At 38.9% G+C, this 24,772-nt stretch overlaps 1 protein-coding gene across 1 annotated transcript in view; it reads right to left on the reverse strand.

Annotated features, from left to right (window-relative positions):
- Window positions 1-7,769: 7,769 nt before the first annotated feature.
- CDH6 (cadherin 6) overlaps window positions 7,770-24,772 on the reverse strand; it is a 108,095-nt gene continuing 91,092 nt past the window's right edge. Inside the window, exons 8-12 of the mRNA XM_032991919.2 lie at window positions 24,423-24,559; window positions 19,460-19,581; window positions 18,549-18,666; window positions 18,210-18,461; window positions 7,770-14,651 (exon numbers count right to left, since the gene is read on the reverse strand). Of these exons, the coding sequence (XP_032847810.1) occupies window positions 14,161-14,651; window positions 18,210-18,461; window positions 18,549-18,666; window positions 19,460-19,581; window positions 24,423-24,559 (1,120 nt within the window). The 3' untranslated portion in view covers window positions 7,770-14,160. The remainder of the gene's footprint in view (window positions 14,652-18,209; window positions 18,462-18,548; window positions 18,667-19,459; window positions 19,582-24,422; window positions 24,560-24,772) is intronic.

Genomic DNA, 24,772 nt, shown 5'->3' on the forward strand with positions numbered 1-24,772 from the left:
AAATCGCAAGTCTGTCAGAAAAAGAAATATGTATAGCAACTCATGAGCTTGAGAAGATACAACTCCTTCGTCCTGAACTCCCTGTTGTCACTAGCTGCTGTCAACTAGAGGGTTTGGTTTCAATGTTGTGAGAAACCTTAGACAAACTCACACAATGCAAGTGAGAAAATGACAGCCCTCTGATTATGCAGCCAGTTTTCCTGATCAGTGTGATTGTATGAGAGTGCCGTACTTAGTTATATTGATTTGTCTCTGAGAGCTCTTTCTGCCACATAAATCTCATTGAAAATCATTAAAGATCTTGCCCCAGAAGGCCACTGTGTTTTCTTTCTCAGTAAAATGAAACAGAGCCAGGAATTAATTTCTCAATGTTTTAACTAGAATGGTCCATTTATGAGGCAAGCTTGAATGCATCTCTCTTTTACATTTTGAAACATTTAAAAACAGTGCTGCACTTTATGATTAACCTTCACATGTAAGCAGCACTACAAAGAGCTGTATCTACCTCCTCTTCTTTCTTAGTTTGAGAGGCGTGAATAAAGAAAATTGTCTTTCTTTTAGGTGGAGGAATTTGAAGGAACATTGTGCTTATTGTAACTCAAGCCTTAAGTACAATAGGCACCACATTATCAAGATACTATTGCATTATAAAGATACTATTTTTGCCACTCTAGTTAAAAAGACCGATAGTGCTTCCCTGATGAAATTTTCCAATTAGAGTAAATAAAATGATTTTTAAATAAATAAATATTTTAAATTAAGTCTTTCAAGTCAGTCAGAGCTAAGGAAGCTGAAAATACAAATTCATACTAATGTTCCATAGAATTATCAACAAGTCTGGGTCACAAAGTGTGTCTTTATGCCTGGCAGACTAATTTTTTTCTAGCATATATAGAAGTAAATATGAGAACACACAAAAAGTCTGACCTTTTCTTCCCCTGACAAAAATATTTTTTTGAGAAAACGTGATTATTGAGTCTGAATTATCTGTAACACAGAAATAACCTGTTTGTGTAAACATATACACATGTGTGAGTTTTAGGCTGTTCAGGTACTGAATAGCTTGTATGATGGGGCTATAAATGTTTCAGTAACCCTAAATGTTTAGTAACATTATTATTTTTTCCTCTTTGATATCCTGGTAAATTACTCCTTGGCTTGCTCTGTTTCTCTGCACAGATGCAGTGATCTGTCCACGTACTGTAATGGGAGATAGGGACTTCTCATTTTTTTCTTCTAAACAAACTCTAAGACCTTTTACAACCAATATACGCCAAAGTATTGTTTATTCATTTAAACTGTGCAGCCCAGTGCAACTTAAATATAACTACTGCACAACAGAACAAAGCTAACTTTGTAAAACCAGGACATGACAAGCAATTCTGATTAGACAAGCATCCTCCTACAGGTGCAGAACCACTGGCAAGAGAGGAGGATATTGTGTTAATCCAGGACATAATAGGAAATTAAACAGACCATCATTTTGTCATTTATTGCAGAGGGATACACCAGTACATTTGTATGAAGCCAATTTCAAAGAAGTATGTGCTGTAGCTATCCCCTCAAATGGAGCAAGTTTGTGAATCTGGCATTAATTGGATTAATGAACCCTGGTCTAGATTATATTCACGTGTTTATGAATTCTCCCCAAAGCTTCTTTGTCTAAGTATTCTTATTCTGACTTTATAGTAAATGACTTGAAGTTGCTACAGCAAATAGGCGAGAAATCTAATGCAGTAAAGCAGCAGGGTTTTCGAGGACTGGAATAGACAATGCCTAACAGTACATGTGATAATTTTGTCATGAGCATAAGCTTTCATACCTTCAGCATATCAGCATGTCTTCACAGGTGTAGAAATGTTTTCTCAAATACCAATTCAGACTGATTAGAGTTTGAATTCTTGTCCCAGACTTGAAGAAAATAAGGCATCAATCTTGCCTAGATTTATGCATATTTTTCATTTTATGCACCAAGACTAGGGCCCTTAGTTTCAGTGAACTGATAAACTGAATAACCATAAAATACAAAAAAATTCAGTTTCTAATCCCCCATCAGAAACCAACTCCATGTTTTTTGGACCAGTCTCTGAATTTCTGAGTTCCCCTTGATCAGCTCTGTGTGCCTACAATACTAAAGGTTCAGGTTTATGGGAGAGATGTAAATATTTGACAGAGATGTAAAGACAGACTCTTTTCTCCCTTTTCCATGACCAGTGCTAAGGGGATGGAGAGATAGGAAGAGAGCACTAGTTGGCCATTGTTTTAATAGGAAAAAGGGCTTCCAGAAGCTACTTTCTGGGCCTTCCTTTCAGTGTTGGAGTAATGATAGTTGTGTCTCCCTTTCCTGTACTCAACAACTCTCACACCAAAGGAAAAATATGCCTTATTTGCTAAAGAGCTTAGAAAGACTTCTGGTGGCCTCTAGCTCACTGCTGTCCCAAGGAGATCGGGCAGTGGGAAGGCAGTCTAGGTGGTAAGCATTTTTCCTTGAGGAATCAAAATATCTTCTGGAGTTTACATGTTCTAACTTCATCACAATTCTAGCTCCAGAGATGACAGGAATAACTTGTGTGCTGGCAGTACTTCACATATAGAAAAGTTCTTCTGGACTTTGCTAATAATTAAAAGGTACCTAAGTGGGTGCCGAGAACTATGTGCATCAGTGAAATGTAAATAGTCCATTCATACTTGTAGGGGTAAACCAGAGTGTGGGTTAAGTACCCAAGGTTTCAAAACACAAGATAGAGTAAGATGGATGATAGGACTGAGTAATCATTAACATAACAGCTTTATATGTATATTAGTGTAAATATTTGTGAATGTATGTAGGTTATCCAGAAGTTAAAAGAAAGGAGATGCAAGAACAAGAGCTGAATGAAATAAAAGTTTGCAGTTCAACTTTGGTCCAGTGGGACTAGAGACTGGGTACACAGGAGTGGTGGCCAGAGCTGGCACTAAGCAAGCACTGCCTGCAACAGGGACATCACCTTCCAATGGAGACGGATTGAGAGACAGAAGGGAGATAGCTAACATTCAATAAGGGGTTTTTTTTTGGTTTTGCAAGGTAACTGTTAACAGGCAATAAAATGAAATGCTGAAGTCTTGGCACAGTGTTTTATATATTATGATCCTCCTGGCAGAGATCATTGTTTGCATATGGTCCTTTCTTTTATTTCATAATCCTCAGGAGCGACATCTATAGTCTGAGTCCCTTTGTTCTCTGCTGCACTTCATGCTGGTCATCAAACAGTTAACTTCTATTTTTTTTTCAGGAGTCCCATTTCACTTCTGCCAGAATCAATGTTAAAATTCTAATTGCACAAGCGAGCGAGCCCATGGGCCAGATGGATATTTGGTATCAAAACATCTGAAAGGCTCTTTCTGCAATAAAGAGCTATATGAAGTATTCGCTCTAAAGACAAATACCAATCTCTTGTCTCCACAGCATTTGTAATCAATATTATGTTACAGGTTGATTAAATACCAAGATATTAGAATGGTGAATCTCAAAGTGTAGTTTTGACTTTTCTTTGTTGCTCAAAAACAACTGTAGAAATAGTTTAGAGAAATGTTGACAATACCAGAAAACAACAAAATCAAGATAACATCATAGTTACTATTTCTGAATGTGCGAACTTGGCAAGGGGGAAACTCTCATCATTGGAACAGTACCTGGCAGATGCTGTAGGTGGGAAGAATATCATAACCTTATGAGTTAAATAGTTTGCCCTTTTTTATCCTGCGCTCTGTGAAAGTAGATAGCGGAACGTGTGGAAAAATTTATATGTATAGCTTCTTAGACTAGCATCCAGTGTGTGTATAAAAGGTGGGTGCCTCTCAAAAAGCTGGTGGTATCCATGGGAAGCCAAATAGAAAGGTTGAAACCTGTTGTCTGCACAGATATCTACTAAGGGGTGTGTCTGGTACGGGAAACTCTAGATCTGATGCATTTGACACTGTGACAAAAATAGGTAAGCAGGAGAACAAAGGACATGTGAAGAGGCATGGCTAGACCAGCCGTAATTTGGAGCAGTAGCAGGTGGCTTGGCCCTCTTGTCACTGGATTCCTTTTATTTCTTTAGGCTTTCTGTCTTTGGCAATATGTATTATATTCATGTCTATCCAAACAGGAGTGATAAAGTTTGGGACCAGTGGGAGAAGGAGAAGGCAGAGAGAACCTGGCTCCATGCTCTAACCATAAAAAATTTGGGCCATCAAAATGCTCAGCAGTGCCAAATCAAAGGTGCACCTAACTCTGTTTTTTGATTCTGACGTGGATGTCTTGGTACATGGGGGAGAAAAATACATGAAATGAGTGAAGAGTGCACCCTCTGTGAGCCAACGGTAAGCAGACTTAGGGGAATGCTGCATCAGAAACTGAGCCAGTTGGACCCCCACTTTCTCCTGTCTCTACACTGGCTTCCTCACTCTTTCACTTACCAGAGCTCTTCTAGTCAGTCCTCTTTTCATTGTCTTGTTACCAAAGTTTAGGTTTGTTCTCTGGGGGGCATTTTTGGTTTTGTTTTATTTTATTAAAAAAGGTTTGAGAGTTTGTTTGTTCTAATAAGCTGGAGCTGTAATTGGGAAATGGGTTAAGCTTGCTTCCAATTAAGATAATTGATGTGAAATACCCAATTGCATCCTGAGACAGGGGGAGAAGTAAGTTCCCCAGCTGAGCTGTAGAAAAGATCAGCTTTGTCTAACAATGTAGGTAGAAGCAGATGTTTAGAAAAGCATGTAAAAGCAATCAGGAGGGGATTTATTCATTTGTTTATTAATTAAGATGCATGCATGAGCAGACAGCTAGCAAAATTCAGAGTTAAGAAAGGCAAAGTTCCAGCAGGGGGTACAAGGAAAGCTGTATACAGGTGATTGTTGGTTTCAGAGTTGTTTTTTGTTTTTTTTTTTTTTTTTTTTTTTTTTTTTTTTGTTTTGTTTTGTTTTGTTTTTTTTTTTTTTTAATAAAGGAGGAACCAGCCCAAAGTTTTTTGGAAGATTCAGGTCAGCATGTCCCCTTGCATATAGTCTTCCTGACGGTTCCCCTGATCCTACTAAGTTTTTCCTCTTTTGCTTAAATAAGTAAGATACATGCTAAGTTTCTATCAGGCTGTAAGAATCTCCACAGCTAGTAAAAATATACGTGATTTTGTGCACTCTGTGGTGTTTCAAGGTTAAAAAATGCACAAGTACTAGAGTGATTCTGAAATAGTGAGTGACAGAGGACTTCTGACAATGTTTGTGTTTGCTTTCTAATTTGTGGAGTTAGTTTTTTTGATTGGAGAGACAGAGATGCTTGGGGATCTGATGTAAGGACAGACAGCTGCTGCTGAACCTGTTGATGTGATTAGTTTGGAGAAAATAAAAGGTAGAGGGTGGGTATTTGCTAGATAGCTAGCTCTTCTAAAAACAGGGGAAGATGTACTAATTTTTGTAAGAAAGAGGAAAGGTTTCAGAAGGCTTTGGATAAGAATATGTACTTTAAAAAAAAAAAAAAAAAACAAAACAGAAACAAACCAAAAAGTCTGTACCTTATGCGAAATCTTGGATTTAATTTACAGGATTAGATGTAACACTATCCGAGATTAAAATTGGAAAAACCAGCCCTGAATTCACTTCACCGCTCATGTAAGTGATCATTCTTTCAATTTTTATGCAAACATTAAAGCATTGATTAAGTGTATTGTTCTTTCCTTTGGTTTTCTTGTTTGAGCTGTCCTTGAAATTCAACAAGGACTGGTTAAACTTTTTTAAACTAAGAGTCTGCAGGCTTTAGTGGTATGTCTAGCTAGCTTGTCTCTGTGATGACTTCAGTAGTACTAATGAAAGATGAATATTGGGGAATTTGTGGTTTGTGTGTTACTTGTTGGGGGGCAGATATTTTACATAGATAAACCTGGTAAATTAATGTCTGAGAATCAGATATGTTTTCTGGCTGAAATGCTAGCCTTTAGTTGACTTTTCTTTGGGTCTGACGTGTGCTTTGATATCGTAAATCAAATAAGAATATAAGAAATATGGCAGATTCTTCTTTCATGTAAATAAAAGCGGTAGCGTCCTTCTGCTCTGCTTCTGGCACTCAGACCCTCAGTACTCATGGAGGGTGGCAGAGCCTGGACCGCCTCTCAGACAAAGATTCCTGCTGCTGCTACTGTCTTTGTTTAGAAGGTGGAAAGCTCGAGCTGATGCTTTGTGAAATATCATAGGACTGCTCTAATAATAGAGCCAAGAGATGGGGTAACCCCAACCTTTCTATGCCTCCACCTGCAAGTGTGTGTCCTTACTGGAGGGTGCGGAGGGGAAGCAGATAAATCCTCCCTGTACGGTGCAGTGCTTAGTTGCTGTGATTTAGCGTTCAGATAATGAAAGAGTTAAAAATAAACACTTTTAATTACTATGTATTTATAGCCTTATGATCTGCTATAGAGTGTCTAAAACCACTGGTTTCTTGGTCTGTTCATACATGACTTTTATTCTGGAGGTCCACCAAAGACTGCAGGTGGATGTTTAGGTTAATTCCCCTCATTGGTTACAAAAGTTACTTCTTTCATAAACCACAGGCCAGTTTCAGTGTTAAACTGATTGCTTTTTGTGGTTTATTCTAATGCTTTTGATGGAAGTACTGCTTTGCTGTGACCTTTTCCACTCTTTTCTTTGTGCTTGTATTTAGGAAGACTTTTAAACATGATGGAATTTCTGGAGGTGTAGACAGATACTTTATTAGGGAAGTGTTTAAAAAGAGTAATTTTCCCTGGGGGTTGTTCTCCTTATGTAAAAAGATATTGCAAACGACATTTGGAGTCTCCATAAGTGAACCAAGACTTTAGATCTTTTTTGTACCTCATACAATGAGAGGTAAATAACTGAACAGTCTCACTATAAATTATATTATCTGTATATGCTTCGGGGAAGGTACTCCACATGCTTTGACAAAGCTCTTGATGACTTCCTGGGAAACCTTGGCTAGTCAAAATTTGTCTTGTGATCATAGACCAATATCCTCCTCATAATATGCATCACTCAGTGATGCCTTCTGAAATTATATCACTTTTTTGGGAGGCCTCACTGATCACAGAATAGTGATCCTACTGCTCTTTCAGCATGTTTCAAGCCAGACACTTAAAAATGTGAGTCAATCTACCCCTGTGTCTTAGTGACAGCAGAATCTTTTCAAAGGCTCATCTTTATGATAGCATTATAAACACAAAACACAGATTAAGAGAATTGGGAAAAGAAAAAAAAAAAAACCAAGTTAGAAAAACCAATTTATTAAGTAGTATCATATAAATAACTTGTTACAAAAATCAATTTGCAAAAAGGCAAATTCACTTTGTCTGTGATAAATTGTTGTTCAAATTGCTTTCTCATTAAATCCTTAAATTTCATTCTGTCCTTCCCCCCCCCCCAAAAAAAAAAAAAAAATAAGCCAGTACAGTGAACAGGAAATATAAGGGAGAGAGAGCACGCTTGCCATCTGACCATAACAAATTTCCCATCCACGCTGCAGAAGAGGTAATCGTTCCAGCATGGGTCCCTTTGCAACACATCGAATCTTCTAGATGTAAATCTCTTGGGTGCCAGAATCTTACTGCCTGAAAACGTCCCTCTGGGCTGAGCAGTGGCCAGATCCATCCGATGCTGAGGCATCCTTGGCACAACTAGGGGATGACATCGCCAGAGACTGTGCGGCTGGAGCATGCCAGCAAGTAAATCTTCCCAGGTGGTGGCATCAGTTTCAATTTATGCTTGGAAGTATTTTTAATTAAAAAAAATCAATACCGAAAAGCATTTATTTTAAGGGTTTAAAAATCACAAATTGCAACAGGAGTTTGCCAGATTGATTTTGCTCAGTAACACAGTTAAGATGCACATAGCATTTATTATAAGGCCTTTCTTTTAAGTTTAATTTTTCAAAGCAATGAAAGTAATCACAGAATTAAAACAGTACAGTGATTCTGAAGAGTTATTTATGTGTCAAAATCCAGAACAATTTTGTGTTTGCAGTGTTCTTTGTTGTGTTTACCTGAATGCTTAATAATTCTATACATTTTTTTCTTTAATAAACACTAAAGTAATAGATCATAGAAAACTAAAAGCTTATAGAAAGTGTCTCCAGGTATATTTACATAAATAGTGCAGTCTCATAGGAAAGGTCAAAAGCCCATGGGCGTGGAAAGGATTTCTCTATATCCTGGCCTTATGCCTTATTTGTCAAATCGACTTTGTGGAAGGAGAAATCAAATGATAGCAGTTTGTTGTTTTTTTTTTTTTTTTTTTTTTTTTTTTTCCTCCCCTCCCGCCCCCAAAAGCAAGATACACATGCAGAGGGGAAAAAAAAAACAAACAACAAACAAACAAACAAAAAAAAACAAAACAAAAAAACCAAAACAGGTTCTGTAAAAACTCCTGTGAAATCCAGTAACTATGCATAATATGACAGCTTTGTGGCATTTAAGTGCCATGGGCCTGCCTTGCATAGCACTGATTACCTCTCCCCTACCCCCCATGCAATTCATTTTCTGTTCTTCCTGGAACTTACAGTTCTCTGACTCTTGTACTCCCTGCAACCCCAGCCATGGCTTTCGGATACCGACTGCTGAATTCTATGAACTGTTGGGAAAAGTGTTTAGTGTATGACAAACACAGGTCTGGGCTGAAAAATGTTATATTGCAAAATTATGAGCAGGACCAAGATTGATTCAGCTGTGCCTAAATAAAACGACTGAGGGAAGAGACTGGCATTAAAACATTGCATTGCGTGCTGTGATTTTTTCCCTCCTGGAGCAATGCATGAGCCTGTAGACATACAATATGCTTTTGTTCCCTTTCTTTAAGTACAGAAACAATCTTTAAGAAAACAAGTCTTTCTGAAGATTAAACTGAAAATAAGAAATGTTGTGCCTTTGACATCTATTGGAGGAGGCTGATGTTTCACAGGTCTAGAGAGGTTGGAAAAAACCCTGCCTTTCACAACTTACGACATAGTTCAAAATTATTGGAAGTAGCATAATGAGTGTTAATTTGTCAGCCCTCATTTGACAGGGGACCTCAGACTGCAGTGTTAGTTTAACCACAAATGGACAGGGGATGGCAGTATCCAGTTGGGACAGGGTTCTTCTGAAACACTTCAATACTACTTATAGACAAAGGAAATTTCAGGGAGATTTAAAACAGATGGTGGCAGGAAGAACTAACACGATGGTGTTCACGGAGAGTTACCTGCTCAGAATTACTGTCCATATTTCACCCTGCAGAAGGACATCATGATAGGTCTGCTGCAGAAATTAACACATTTTAATAATAATTGTGACAAAGGGACTGTCTTTCCTAGGGATCTGCATGGAAATGGCCTGGATTTGGTTGGTCTGAAAAAGATGATCTTTCTTCCTATACATGTAAATCTCCCTCTGGCTGCTCTAGGAAACCTTCAAGTGTTAAAAGTGACTGTGCACTGTAGGCCCTGCTTAACGTGGATAATTCTGGTTTTGAAACAAGGCCAGCTTCGAGTGTTCATTATTTGCCTTCATCTTCATACTGTTCCTATGTAGACCTGCATTCCCGAAGCCATTTCTTCCTGCTCTATTTCTTTATGACAGTTCCGCTTTTTATGGTACTACAAATATTCGGTTAGTTGGGTTTTGTGGGATATTTTGTTTGGTTTGTGACAGACAAATGGAAATGTTGTGACTTGTAATGTAGCCTGCTACTTCCAAAACTAGATAATTTGAAAGTTGACCCTCGCATTCTCAATTAACAGCTAGGAAATACCTGTCCATAGAATGAAGTAAGACCTGACAACTAATAAAATGAAAATGTCAGAAAAATATATCTGTTTCTTAAGACAAGTTTAGAAAATACCAGTGTTGGTACAGGTGGAGAGGAGTTCTACTCAGAATCTTTCCAGGCATTTTTTTTTACCAGCAGTAAATGAAAAACAGAGACAACTTGTTTTCCTCATGATTAGATGCATCTCTGTCTACATCAGGCTTGGGAACACATCCCAGTCCTGTGGTACTGTCAGTAGAACCCTGTGGAAATGCCCAAATTCCCTTGTCCAGAGCTCACTGCAAGTTCCTGCCTCAGCTCAATTCCAAGTGCTTGTCTATACAGAGAGATGTCCTGTCACAACTGCATTGGAGGCATGTGCTGCCGTGTCTCCCCATACTGGTGCTGCTGTGGGATAGAATCAGTTTTAACTTGAAGTAATAATTCTTCTGGACTAAAAAAAAATAATTTTTCTTGAATAAAGCGTCTGTTTTGGGAGCTGGGATGAAGTAGCTATACTAGAAACCTTATTCCATTTCAGGTGTAGAGATATTATTGTTCTGAAGTGCCAAGGTTGGAGAAGTCTCCCATGTAAACATGCCCCTGTTGCTTGTTAACTCCACTAAAAGCCTGGTTAGATCAGATGCTTTTCCAAATTAAAAGCCAACTACATTGCTTATCTCTCTGCCTGGCTCAGCTAAACTTCCTAATAATATTTCTTCTTCTCAGTTGTGACTATAAGAAGAGCAGGCTTAAAACAGCCTTGAAACCCACTTCATAGCCCATAGTGTAATACTTGTTTATCTATAAATGACAATTCTACCACTGTGTGAAAGCACTGTTAAATACTCATTTCTATCATCTAGCACGCTGGCATGCAACAAAGTGCAAATAAATGCTACTGCAAAGTTTTGTATTCACTGCAATATGGCACTTTCAAGATTTCATATGCAGTACTGATATTATAAATTGCACTTTGTGGTACTGCCAAGCAAGAAGAAAAGACAGAATTGAACAATTCTTGCCATATGAGATGCTAAATCTGTCTAATTTGAAGGAAATTATAGACCTTAAAACCTAGATACATAAATAGTAATTTAGATGCAAGTTTGCCTTGAATTTTCTCAGAAGAATTCATTTGCTATTCAGGCACCATATTTGTGGTGAAAAAACATAATTTTATATATAATATATTTACACAATAGGCACGAGTAGCCACTCTATTTACTGTGTCACTCAGTGGACAAGATAAAACCAGCTTTCAATTAAAAGCAGAAAAAAAAAAAAAAAAAAACAAAAAACAAAAAACCCCTTGCGCTCGGGATGCTACTGACAATCACTAAATCAGACAAAATCACTGTACAACCATAGGAAAGTAGTTACAAGGAGATCAGTGATCTTCTTGTCTCACTGTTCCACCCCAAAGAGCGACTCGTGCAAGCTGACTTGCAGGGTGGCCCAGCCCTTTCAGGGTGCAAGGTCTGTCTCCAGTCAAGCCACAGCGGCACCCCCTTCCCCGTGGGCTGGGGATGCCTCTCTGGGCCACATATGTGTGTGGTTTCATATATTTTCACATATTTCTCTGCCATCCCCTCCGCATACAAACCCATTTCCTTGGGGCCTGAGGAGGGGAAGAGACAGCTCCCTGGCTCAGTTTGGGTGCCCAGCTGGACTCAGAGCTGGAGGCGATTTGCCCAAGGTACCCCCGGGCAGTGAAGGGTGAGACGTGGGTGGGTGCTAGGGAGCTGTTTGGAAGAGCCCCCTGAGGGGTATGCCATCGCCACTGACCCTGCAAGGAAAACTGCCTGAAGTGAGGGACCTGTGGCAGGTGGTGCAGAGCATCTGCTGCTCCTTCACAAATCTGAAATCCAGATGGTCCCTCCTGCGTGCCAGAGATGCGTTTCGGACAGGTTGCCTCCTGGATGCTCGGATTTCAAGGCAGCTATGAAGGGCTAGTCTTTCTTAAGCTGTTACCATCTTAAATCACTAAGGGGCCCTCAGGAGGAGAGAATAAAGGGCTGCTTGTGCCATTGCTGTTGTGATGGGTGCAACAGGTTGGCTCGCCCCTAAGTAATGGAGTTGGGCACCTCGCTCTGCTGGGCTGAAGCACCAGGAGAGGCCTCCATCAGGGAGGCTGAAGGCCCAGGGCCCTTTGAAACTCTGGGCTCCTCCATTCTGAAAACCCATCTCTTCTAACACGCTGGACATTTGCAAGCCATTAACTGGCTTGCCCTAAACCTATGCATGTGCAGTGCTCCCCACTGGGAAAGAGTCCTTCCCAGCCCCAGCCAGGTGCCACGGCGTGGCTGGCTCATCCTTTGCACTGTGAGCCGATTCGCAGAACCTGAAATTGTGTCGGCGTGCTTGTAAAAGTCCAATACCTAGAAATCTTACTGCTTGCTTTATTTAACTCTCTAGGAGTAATGAATTCCAGGGATTAATTTTTAATCACTTTTAATTTTCTGTTTATTAACTTTTTTCCCTTCTCTCTTTATTTTTTGGAGTAAATTGGAGTTGTTTAGTTTTCAAACTGATTCACTTAAGATTGTGGGAGGGGGAAAAATAGATCCATGACTGTAGTTCTAGTATTAAATACTGTTTCAAACTGAAATAAATTATATTAGTTATGTATGAGGTATATTAAAAAAAAAAAAAAAATTCCTTTTTTCCTTGGCACAGTGCCATGGGCCGTGTCCCTAATTTGGGACACAGGGCAGCTTTTATCTCCTGGAATTTGATAAAACCCATGGCAGCCCCTCAGGGTTCTCTCCACATAGCCTCTTCTAGAAGGCTGGATTTGAAGAGCAGCAACTGCACGCCTTTGAAAAACCAACAGAAATACTGAGTGGTGCACAAGCTGTAAAGAAAATTGTTTTGGCCTGAGAATATGGCATCTTCCCCCACCCCACCCCTGAACAAAAATTATTTAGCTTGGCAAAGCAGATAAACATGCAGAGAGACTTGTGATTAAATTTTTACCTTCTGGTGAAGTCTTTAACAACCTTGGCTGAGTAGTTTATTTTAAAAATGAGTTATAGTTATAAAATCTGCTTTTCAGGCCACTGGAATGATGATTGATTTTCACTTACTTGTGTATTCAAGGCTTGAATCTGGGCAAAAAAAAAAAAAAAGTAAACAACAACCCAAAAGCATGAGAAATTACTTCCTCTGGCAAAATGCCGGCATTTTCCATCTCTAAAGCATTTTTATGAGTGACTTATATAATTCTTGCAACATCCTGATGAGGTAGGCATTATTTCTCCACTTTACAGATAGCAAAACTGGGCAGAGAGTCAGTCAGGAAGCCACCCTGGGCATTCAGGAAGGGAAGGTCAGAACAAAAAAAGCACTCATTCCTCCTTTGCAGTTGCTTTTTTTGCCCTAAAGGATGGCAGTCACCTTGAGGCTACTACTCCCCTCCTGCGCATGAGAACAAGCAGAATTAGATGGATATGAAAAGCCTGACTCCCACCTCCCCAGCGCAGTGGCCATCACTGAAGTGAAGTGAGGTGGGGGCTGACCAAAGAAGTACGAAGAAAACCACAGTTATCATCTGCTCCTTTCTCCAAGTCATGATCTAATCTGTGGCTGGATTAGATGATTTTCCCTGTATCGCAAGGCAAGTCTGGGTTAGAACTGGAAAACTGTCTAAGAATTAGATATTGGGGCTACTGACCACACACACATGCACACACACACATCTCTCCAGCAATGTTAGGTCAGAAAAATATATACATAGCAATCAATGAACTATATATATATATATATGTGTGTGTGTTAGGATAATTCAATGTATTGGGGGCAATGGTGAGTTCTAGAAAAACACTTTGATCTGAATGACCCTTCTACCTTCCTCATGAGTAAAATGCATGTTTCATGTTCTTTCTCAGCTTACTCTACTTGTATAATAAACCTTCATTCCATCACCACTACTTTTGACTATAATACATAGGGTAAACTAGGGTACCTCATTACATTGGGATGTGCAATACACAATCGACAGAGCAGTCATCTGAGCTGAATAGTCTGAATACAAGTAAAAAGAGCAAGTGAGCTTAAACAGTAATATACTCCAATTTACAATATAAGCAGAACAAGTGAAAATATTGCTCCCCATCTGATCCTTTTTTTCCCCTCCACTACTGCTGTGCCTGTAAGATTGGCTTGGTAAACTGGATGCACTAAAAAATAAGAATTTTGCCTCTTGGAAGCTCATAAAATGATACTAGAAAAAGTTTTCTGACAGCTGATCCACACAGACTGCAGTCATTAGATAATTTGAACGGGTAGAACAGAGAACCCTTTCACACAGCTGTGGAGAAATAGAAAGAAATAGCCACTTCACATATCTCAATGCTGTTTCTGAAAATGAGGAAGGGAAAAAGAAAAGGCAACATATTAAGAGTCTTTGTCACTGTCCATTGCGCCATACATATCTGCCAGCTTTTTAAACCGAGGTCCCCAGTCACTGAGGTAATCGTAGTCCTGATCTCCGTCTGTAGTCACCGACTCCAACGAGCTGAGGGACTCAGCCACAGAACCGTTACCTTCGTATGCGTAGGTTGCTAATGAGTCATATGGGGGTGCTGTTGGATCTGTATCATTTTCCTTTAACCTTTGGTTAATGAAATCTCTGACATCCGTGTTATCTCGTGCTGTTGCAGTCCGCCGTGGCATAAAAAGTGTTTCTGGCACAATGTCTCTGCGTAATTTATTATCATCTATGGCTTCGGGATTCCTCAGCGTGCCGATATCAAACGCCTGGGTGTCTTCCTCTCCACCACCTTCATCATTATAACTGACAATGTTGTCTCTGATGTCTTCTTTGGAAATAATCAAAGGCTCTTTTTTCCGCTGCCGTCTCAGTGCTGCAAACAGCACCACTGTAACTGGAAACAAAACAGGGGAAGAGAAGGGGAAAGATTAATCCCCAACTCCATTAAAACCCAGAAGAAATGCTGTACCTCAGCTCAAAGTTGAAGTTTTAAAAGACATTTTGCAAAACTGCAAACGTGCACATCAGGTTTTCAGACTGTGCTTGCTCTGTCTGTGAGTACCTTGGGAGATGAAATGGCATGGATATGCACTAGAAGAAAGGAGATGTCAAGCTTATAAGAAGACAAGTGGAGTGTCTTTTTGCCAGTAGGCACGTTTTTTGCACAGAGTCATATAGCAATTTTGTTGCCTTCGTAACAGAACTAGTTTCATGAGAGTTAGGAAGGAAAAAATGTTCCTTACCTCAGATGTTCCTTACCTCAGACCCCTGGGACAAGATGCAACTTGTGCTATGGACAAGGCTAGTATCTACTGGGCTATGATAAAAGGTTAGTAAAGCTTCATTTTAAGATAAGTAAATCTAGCCTCTTCTGGAAAAAAGCTTGGAATATGGAAAGGATTTTCAGCCAGCACAAAGTCCAAGTTTTATTAACTAAAATGGCATGTTTTTACAATGTACGTCACCTTAAAAAAAGTACATGGCTTAAATCTTACACGGATGAGGTATGGTAATGGTATTTTTTAATACGCCAGAGGCATGGGATTTCTCAAACAGATACTTTACGCCTTTCATTCTAAAGTGTGTGTGTATACATGTAGTTTTCATCTATTTGGAGGGCAGGAACTTCTTCTGAGGCCCTGATTAAAATTTAAATATTTTTACTCAGTAATGATCCCTGGTATTGTTGGAGAAGTGGGCACAGAGGGTGGAAGGGGATATGTTCAACACTTTATTTCCTTTAGAAGCTAATTTCAGATTTCTTCATTGCATTTTACCTTAAGATGGTAAATGGCTGTATATTTACAAATGAACAGCATCAAGGAGCAGGAATGTATTACTACTATCACTGTTCCTTTGGTAGTCCGAGGGCCACAGTGCACAGTATTTCAGCTCTGCTGTGCAAACTCCAAGAAAAGACACATCCTTGCTGTTTTTATAGTTCTTTCACAGCAAAGCAAAGAAAATCAGAAAACATCTAAGCTCATTGATATGAGATGATGAGGTGGATCAAAATTATCCTTCATATCATCTGTGCTTCTTAAATGGTGTGTGGGTCAAAGCACAGTAACTGTTAAAGACTTCTTTTGGCAGTCCCTTCATCATTTGTAACCTTTTTAAGATCAATGCCAAAGGCTAAGGACATCCCCAACATAAAATTTTAGCCCACTGAAACTTGTCTTAGCTTCCTTCAACAGTCAAAAAGCTGATTATTTATTTTAAAATGAAAAACTTCCCTGCAGGATTGCTTATAGCAAGATGGCATCTGCAGGTGTGCTCAAGCATGTTGTGGAAGAGTCTCCTCCTATTTCTCTCCATTGACTATAGAGGCATCCCAAGAAGACGGGATAAAGTAGAAAAATCCTCTAATTCCTGCTGTGTTTTTTACCAGAGCGATAGTGTGAGTAAGGGAGAACATCTGTTAATATAAGTTGAAAGGAAATAAGTGAGGTGGTGAAATCTTCAGGCTCTCACCTTAATGATGAGGATTTACTTATGGTGTCATGTAAGGGTCTAAATCTGAATGATGTTTCTTTGTGCTGCTGTGCAAAAATGCAGTAAGAGGGAATTCTTTTCCTTAAGAGCATAAAGCTGTGACACTGCATGGGAGGACTGGGGAAAAGATCTGTGTGAGGGAACAGAGATAGCTGGAGAAATTTTGGAGAACTTGAAAAACACAACGTGGATTTTGAATGGGATTCTGGAATAGGAACCAGTAGAACTATCTGAGAAAGCATTGAAGGGTTGTTGACGCATCTCATTAACAAAAAAGGTGTTACTCAGAATATTCAAGGATGAGACTTTGATAATCATGTCACATCTCTAATACTTGGATTTTCTTATTTTGTGCTGAACTTGCAGGCAAAAAATCCCATTAGAAGTTATATGTTAAAGTACATCACCTTTATTTGCATGTCAGGGATTAGCAGTATCTGAGGCCTCCTGATAAGCCTCTAGACTTACTCAAACTGCAAATAAACCTAGCAATTTACAGACACTTTTTGTGGCTGCTAAACTTTAAGTTGTGGTTCAGATCTGCCCAGAGTATTGTTTTTCACTCAGCAGTGGTTGCACATGCAAACCCTGCAACCAGCCTGAAAATAGAAAATTATATAGCTGAGTTAATTGAAAATCTGCTTATGGTGCATGGTGGCGTGAGCAGTAATTGACATAAAGTGCTGCTTAGCACACAGAATCAATTATTTTCGATTGACATAAAACAGGAAATCATTTAATGTCAGATTGATATTAATGAGCACAGTTGTACTAATGAGTGCAAGACTATCTGCAGCATTAAATTTCTTTTTCTGGTAAGGAACTCGATGCAAAGTGAGCTCAGCCCTTAGTGGCAATGATACCATGTATTGAAAATGAATTTAATGGTGAATTAAGGGTAAGATTGTTATTGTGGGAATCTTTTCTGAAAATGGGATAGTGCTTATTTGAGCAAGCCATGACTATATTGTTGAAGTCTGAGAATCACAACATGATCTTTGAGTCATCACTGGAGAGGAAAGTTTTGTTACTAGTAAAGATCTGGATGATTCTGCAGTGGTGATGAGCATGGCCAAGGAAGATACAAGTATGGTAGAAAGAAGTAGAATCACTGGGGAAACATTTTCTCCCCTGCTGGACCCTACTTCTGTAAAATTGGTCTGACTCGCTTCTTTCCTGGCCAGATACTAAAGGTGTCTAATAAGATCTCCCTGAGAACTGCTTGTGTTGTGTTTAGAATTGTCCCCAGATGAACAGACTCTGCCTAATGGCCGAGGGAACAATTTGCTGTACAAGAACCTGAGTGAGAGGAATGTGGAGATGTTGCAAACTGTCCTTATTTTTATACAAAAGTAGGTACTGACCACCCATAAGTGTTGTAGCCAGAGATCTGTATGCCCTCCACACTCAGGATCCAACATCTTCATATTCACAGGTGCCTGGAAGGAAGGACCCTGCAGCTTTTGAGAGAGTACTTTAGTAGCCACCTCATTTCATCATCCTTTTCCAGCAGAACAGAAGCACTGAGACTTGTTTCTCCTCAGTTTAGACGTGGGAAGTTAATTGTTTAAAACTAAATTATCTGGGATCCCTCTGTGCTCAACAGAAAAAGACGGACACCTTAAGAAGGTGATTAGTATGATCCACTTCAGATACCAATAAGGGGATGGGATGAATCCCTCTACAGTCTCTCTACAGGTGCCTGTCTCTTCCTGTTGACCAGAGGGTGGAATCCAGCTGTCTTCTTTCTTGGACATTGCTAACTTTTATATAACTAAGATAAGGTAGGATGTGTTCTATACACAATACCTATAGCAGCCCTCAGAAGAAATACAATAGTATAGATGCAGGATGAGACAATGATGTCTTTGATTTACTCTTGTCCTAGCCTTGGTATAATCACTTGTAGCAATACAAAATAACCATGAAAGGAACAAAATGCCTCTGAGCTACTTACCAAGTAATATAATGATACAGAGAAGAATGGCAATAAGAGCCCCAGTGCTAAGACCAGTAGGATGAATCAAGGCTTCTGCATTACAGGACAACATCTTTCCTTGATGGTCACAAGCACATACTCGAATAGTCACTGTTTCAGTGCTGCTCTGGATAGGGTAGTCATGGTCTGATATTACCACTGGCAAGAAGTAGGTACTCATTTCATGCCGGTTATATCTGGTTTTTCGGGTGAAAATCCCTGCTGTGTTGTCTGGAAACACAAAGCATGCATTAAATCTTCATCTGAAGACTGAAAGCAAGGATGACATAATAAAGAAAAGTCTTCCTAGAAATTCACCTCTGTTGTCCTGTAGTGTAAAGTTTGAGCTGCTGGCTGCTTCGGGAGCTAAGGAGAATGAAAACTGATGTCCACTGTAAGAGTCATCCTTATCAACAGCACTTAATGTTTGTATCAGCTGAAACAACAAGAACAAAATTATCTCCAAAGTCAGTGGACCTTACGTTTATTTATGTACTCTAGGACTGTAAAGCAATCTTATTGTATTCATTTTTTCTTCTGCTTTAAGGCAGCTGATGCTGTTATGGCGATCTTAAGGAAAGATCTTCATGTGCTGCTGATGTTGTTTAGGATCACCATGCTATTGTATCCTGTATCATCAGCCAGTAACATAATGAATTTGAAAGTTGGCAGGAAAATCGTGCTGAATTCAAGAGCAGGCTTGGGTTGATGCCAATCCACAAGGGTAGGAAACCTTTGCATGTGAGATGAGACGTGAGACAGTCCAAGCTGACGGTATATTTATCTACCCAAATCTTATGTCACAGGAACTGTTTGGATGAATCTTCCAAATTATCTGCTACTTTGAACCATTTAATAATAGGACTGGTAGAGTGAGAGTTATCTGGCAGGAAATAGTTATATCACAGACAGGACCTGTAACAGTTATGGACCTGAAACTGTTTTTGAAGGAGACAGTGGAGGTGCCTGAATAAAGCAGAGAATCACAGGATGAAAATGAATCAGAGATAACAAGGTACAGTATAGAAAACAACAGTCTAAAACATACTTTCACATTAGCTCCAAGAATACTAAGTGTAATCAGATACTGTGCAGACACTGTTTAGTTTAATTTTGCAAAACTGACAGTTTGATGCAAGGCAAAGTATACCACTTGATGAAGTGATGCAAGAGTAGTAGCAAAACTCAATTAATTTGGAGTGTTTTCTTAGTACAAGCAGACAACACACCTGTTCTGCCTTTGCATTTTCACAGACGAAGGTCTCATAAAACATGGCAAACTCTGGAGCGTTGTCATTTACATCCAAAACCTTAATGAACACTGGGACACGGCTGCTTTGTTTTGGGTTGTCTGAAATGATAAAACCAGAAAGAATAGAGAACTTATATAGCCCAGCTACCAACTCAGTGCAGAAGAAGAAAAGACTTAAGGGCTCATTGTCTTAATTGTTCTCACTCACAACACTCCACTTATATTATTTTGATTTCTGGGGAATGTGTTATGGGGTGAATTCCATCAAATTGTGCTGTGTTATCATTACTCTGATTCTATGTAAACTACACAGTTAAGATTGGGTAGGATTCCAGGATTTACAAATTCCTTTGAACACTCCAAGTATGATTATGAATGTGTTATATATATATATATATATCAATATAATACTGGAATTAAATTAAATCTATTTATTAGCCTGATACTGTTTGGTGGCAACAAAGTTTCTAGAACATATTCCCTTCCTTAACTCTGAAACAGGAAGACTGAAGAGTCACGAAGATTGGATTGAGTGGTTTTTTCCTCTCCACCAGTTACATATAATATTCTATCTCCGACAAATCATAGAATGGTTTGGGTTGAAAGGGACCTTAAAGATCATCTAGTTCCAGCCTCCCTGCCATGGGCAGGGACACCTTCCCCCAGCCCAGGTTGCTCAAAGCCCCGTCCAACCGGCCTTGAACCCTCCCAGGGAGGGGGCAGCCACAGCTGCTCTGGGCAACCTGGGCCAGTGCCTCACCACCCTCACCGTAAAGAATTTCTTCCTTACTTCTAATCTAAATGGCCCATTTTCCCTACTCTTCATTTTATCACCAACACATCTGGAGAAGCTTTTCTTGTTGCCCTTAACGTCCCTGGCCAGAGGGACATTTCATGACATAGTTACTTAAACTACCATGATTACCATTATGCTATATAAATAGTAACTGCAACTGTCATCACAGATACTGTCTCATCTGTTGTGAACTGATTTGGCTGATATTCTAGAGTTAACACTGAAATGTAACAGCTGAAGAACATAAGCACTATATAGAATCTGCAGATCCCCAGATATAAACATGGGTTTTTTTCCCTATAAGGACTGTATTAGTCCCAAGAGATTGAATTTGACAAGGATATTCCTCAGCATAAAATACTGATGAAAATAGTGTAATCTTTCTAGATAAAAATGAAAATATTTGGAAATACACCACATTGTATAGACCATTCCTTTTCCTATTGGGGCAATACAGGCTTTGGTCATGAAGATAAGAAAATGAGGAAGAAAGGCAACAGGCAGCAACCGTGACTAGGAGCCATGAGTGGTGAAATAGGCAAGATTCTGAGGCAAGGTGTCACATCATAACAATCATCAACTCCTAAGAGGTACATCTGCCCCCAAACCAATTAGTCATCACCAGTCAAAAAGAAAGCAAGAGGCATTGCCAGGAGTTGATGTGTGTCCTTTGTGCTCCATATCACACAAAAAATTACCTACGCCAGGCCACTCATACATACTCACCTCAATGTCTGGGAGTATGTGGGAATGTGAGAAAGTGAAATCTGTGAGGGAATGATTGTGATTAAAATTAGTTTCATTTAAAATAAATACCTCTCTCCTCCCTTTCATGAGGGCTTACACCGAGTTTTGTTAAGTTAATTTCCTACCCATATGGTATATTAATGCATTTTAAGCTATGATTCAAGTGAAAAAAATAAGCAATAAAATATAGCAGATCTAAGACTCTGTATGCTTCTACAAGCATTCATTATAGTAGCTTGTTGAATTAGGCTTTAATAAAAGTCCTATTACTGTGTTTATCGTACTTTTATAAATTTGAAAATGCCTTCTCCAAAATTGGCACTGTATATTTGTATTACAGAGCTCAGTCATTTGGACAAAATATTGTGCTTTAAAGCTCCACAGTCCCCTTGAAGTTAATATGATTCCATTAGGCATAAACCACTTTCTAATATGAACCATTGGGCTAAATTCATTCAATGTATAAAATAACAGTTTATGTATAATATAGACTAGGCTGAATTCTATGCTAAAATGCATCAATATAAATGTTGAATTTTCCTAATAGGCAGAAATCAAAGGTACTCATTTGAAGTCTCATGACTATTGGCAAGACTATTTTATAAGGGCATACCTTTCTAACAAATGCATTCAAATATATTGGCAAATGTGTTCCTTCTCCTCTCATGAATTACAATTGTTTTCTTTCCTGCTTTTTGAAACATAAGCTACATATTTTCATTTTACTTCTGGGTGCTTAAGATTTTCACAATTTAAAATGATTCTGTAATGAATAGAAGCTTCATAAAATCTCTGTGCTTTATGGACATGGGCCTTTTTCCTGATTTAATGGAAATTAAATTTAGTTGAAATATACATATACATCTTTAAGTCTTTTTTTGTCATCTTTCAAATTATTTTTGCAAATTAATTGATGTAGGTTAATTTATTTGAATTATCCTTTGATTACTGCTGGGCTCCGTCTCCACAAAAAAGCTCCATGGGTTCAACAAATTGCTTAAATCTATTCATCTCTATAGTGATATGTTTTCTGCTGAGCCAGCAACCAAACTCAAAGTTTTTGTTTTTGGAATACAGACTCAAAGTCCTGCCGATGTTTGATTTACCCTTAAGTGTTAAGTAAAGAATACTTAAAAATACTTTGGGAATTATTTCCAGTAAATCAGCTGTAATTCTGCAGCTGTGAACCAGCAGCCCTATGTTCTGAGTTTTATTGCCAGTTTGCCTTCTGACTATGGCAGAAGTACTAACCCAGTGTTCCACCAACTATTTGTTTGCAATATTCACAGTATGATTCTCTGGGCTGCTGAGCAACTGCAGCTCATACTGGTGAAAAAGAACATTCAGAAATGGAGCTATCTACATTTACTGACAATTCTAGACAATTAAAGGCAAAACAACTTCCATATTTTTTTTCTACTGTAAAATGAAATCAGAAACAGTCATCACTGAAAGGTGTTTCTCTTTATGACTTTTTTTTTTTTTTTTTCTATATCAAAGTGAGCATCCATGCATATGAATGTACATCCAGTGTGTAACTTGACTGCATATTTTGTTCCGATTTCCTGGGGAGTAATATACCTGGAGTTTGCTGTGATCATTTGTCATAAAGAACAATCAATGATTAGCTGGAATTTAGTGGAATGAGAGTTTAGCTAACCTTGCTAGAAAATACTGGTTTTAGCCAGGAACATTAAGCAGTGGTGCTTTCCAGTCTAGTCTCTTGAGACTAAAATTAGTGAGGTAGCCTGGATCAGACCAAGGCCTGTTTAAGCAGTAGCTATGTTTCAACCAAGAAAATTGCCTTTGGAGGGCATCTACCCCAGTTATGCCAGATTTGGTATAGGGTCAGTGAAGCACAGCCTTCGAAGTAGCTTGTTGCAACCTGGAAGGATTCAGTCTAAAGAGAAATGGTAATTAAGACAGAAGCCTGTGTCAGACGCAAAAGGTTTGGTTGAGAGGGTTTGATCCAGTAGAAGGTCTGTCCTTAGAGGAGGATCCAAGGAACTAAAGTATTTCATATAGATGCTAAGTTAGTTTTCGGACCGTATACAATTTTCTATACTGTATATTATTTCAGCTCTGCTGGGATCAATGTAAGTGTGCTTTCTAAATGCACTTGCTATTCTTTTCTTCTTAGGTGTTTATTCTTCCCCTCCTCCTCTACCCAGGAGCTCAGTCTGTAATGTACAGCTCTTGACCCCAGATTACTTCTTCAGTGACTTAATAGAAACACAAACACCTAACAGTCAGCCAAACGTCAGTGTTTGGTGTGCTGAAACCACATAACTATCATTAAAAGGTGCAAACTTTCAAGAGAGGGAAAAAACTATTAAGAAATGTAATTTCTGTAGGCTCTAGCCCAGTACTTTTTTACATAACCCCATCTGCTTGCCTCAGTAACATTGTTTCTCATCAGTTTTCAGTTTTAAAAAGACCCACATAATAAACAAAGCTGGAGTCAAGTACACCTTAGTTCCACTCTTCTCACAGTTCAGCAGCTGACTGAGCCATATACACATACACACAACATAAGAAAGTAGAGGCTACATTGTCTCAGGATATGTTTATAAAACAAAAAAAGCCACTTAGCCTCTGAGTTGCACAAAGACTTTGTGACAGTCATAGAGCTGGTGTTTATATTAGATCTATCTACCATTCTACCATGCTTCACAATCATAGGCATTATGACTCTTCAAAACGCAAATAGAATTGAATTCCCTAATATTTGAACATGTCAAATGCTTATAGTTAATGTATTAAAATAAAGAGGGTTGTTTATTAAGGCCACCTAGCATACACTTGCTTATCTAGATACCTGGCATTTCACCTCCTAAAATTGACATGACTAGTATTATGACAAGATTACTTCTTCTGAGCAATCCTAAACCAACAGACTGCTCTGTAACTATAGCTTGCAATTTCAAAGGACATAAAAGAAGTTAAAAATGGAAATCCTTAAAACTGATTAAGATCTGGGCACCTAACTCAGTCCAGCCACCTCAGTCTTACTTGAAAACACCCAGCATGTGCTATACACAGTCTGGATCAGACTGAATTCAGCCATGGAATGCAGTTTGACTTTAAACCCTCTTGCTTGCTGCATGCCAATTTCAGAATTCAACAATCAGGTTCAAAATTAAAAATGGCTATTACTGACTAGAAAACAAGGAACTGTTACCTTTTGTCCCTGCTCAGCTAAGTTACCTCTTCATGAACTGTGTCACTAGTAAACACAAAACCGTAGATCACCTCTTGCAGAGTGTCTGCTTCTTCATTAGTATTGAGTGGGCTATCCACATAACCTGACATGTGTCCAGCTGTGCTTTCCACACGCTCAGCTAGAAGGCTAAAGTCATTACATCAGGGACGTCAGTGGTATTTAGATTTGACTTACTGATCTCTGCTGCTATTACTGTAATGTTGTGCCATAGCAGTGTTTCCCGGTCAAGGGGTTTTGAAGTAAATATTGAACCATTTCCTGAATTGATGTTGAATACTCTGTCCATATCAGTGTGTCGATCTACAGAGTACCTGCAAATACAGAGAGGAGGGTTAGGAGAATGTTCTTAAACCATTTTCTAAAACTAGACATCAAACAGCTTGTAAATGGGCTTGCCTTTTGTTTTCAGTGCAGGCTTCAGAATCTTTATATACTCACACAAAGAGCTAATTCTGAGCTAATGGATAATGACACATTGGAGGTTTGATATAGAAGGTGGAGCATTGTCACTGAATAAATGAATT

This window comes from Tyto alba, unplaced genomic scaffold, assembly GCF_018691265.1.
Source record: "Tyto alba isolate M040663 unplaced genomic scaffold, T.alba_DEE_v4.0 Super-Scaffold_48, whole genome shotgun sequence".
Classification (NCBI taxonomy): Eukaryota; Metazoa; Chordata; class Aves; order Strigiformes; family Tytonidae; genus Tyto; species Tyto alba.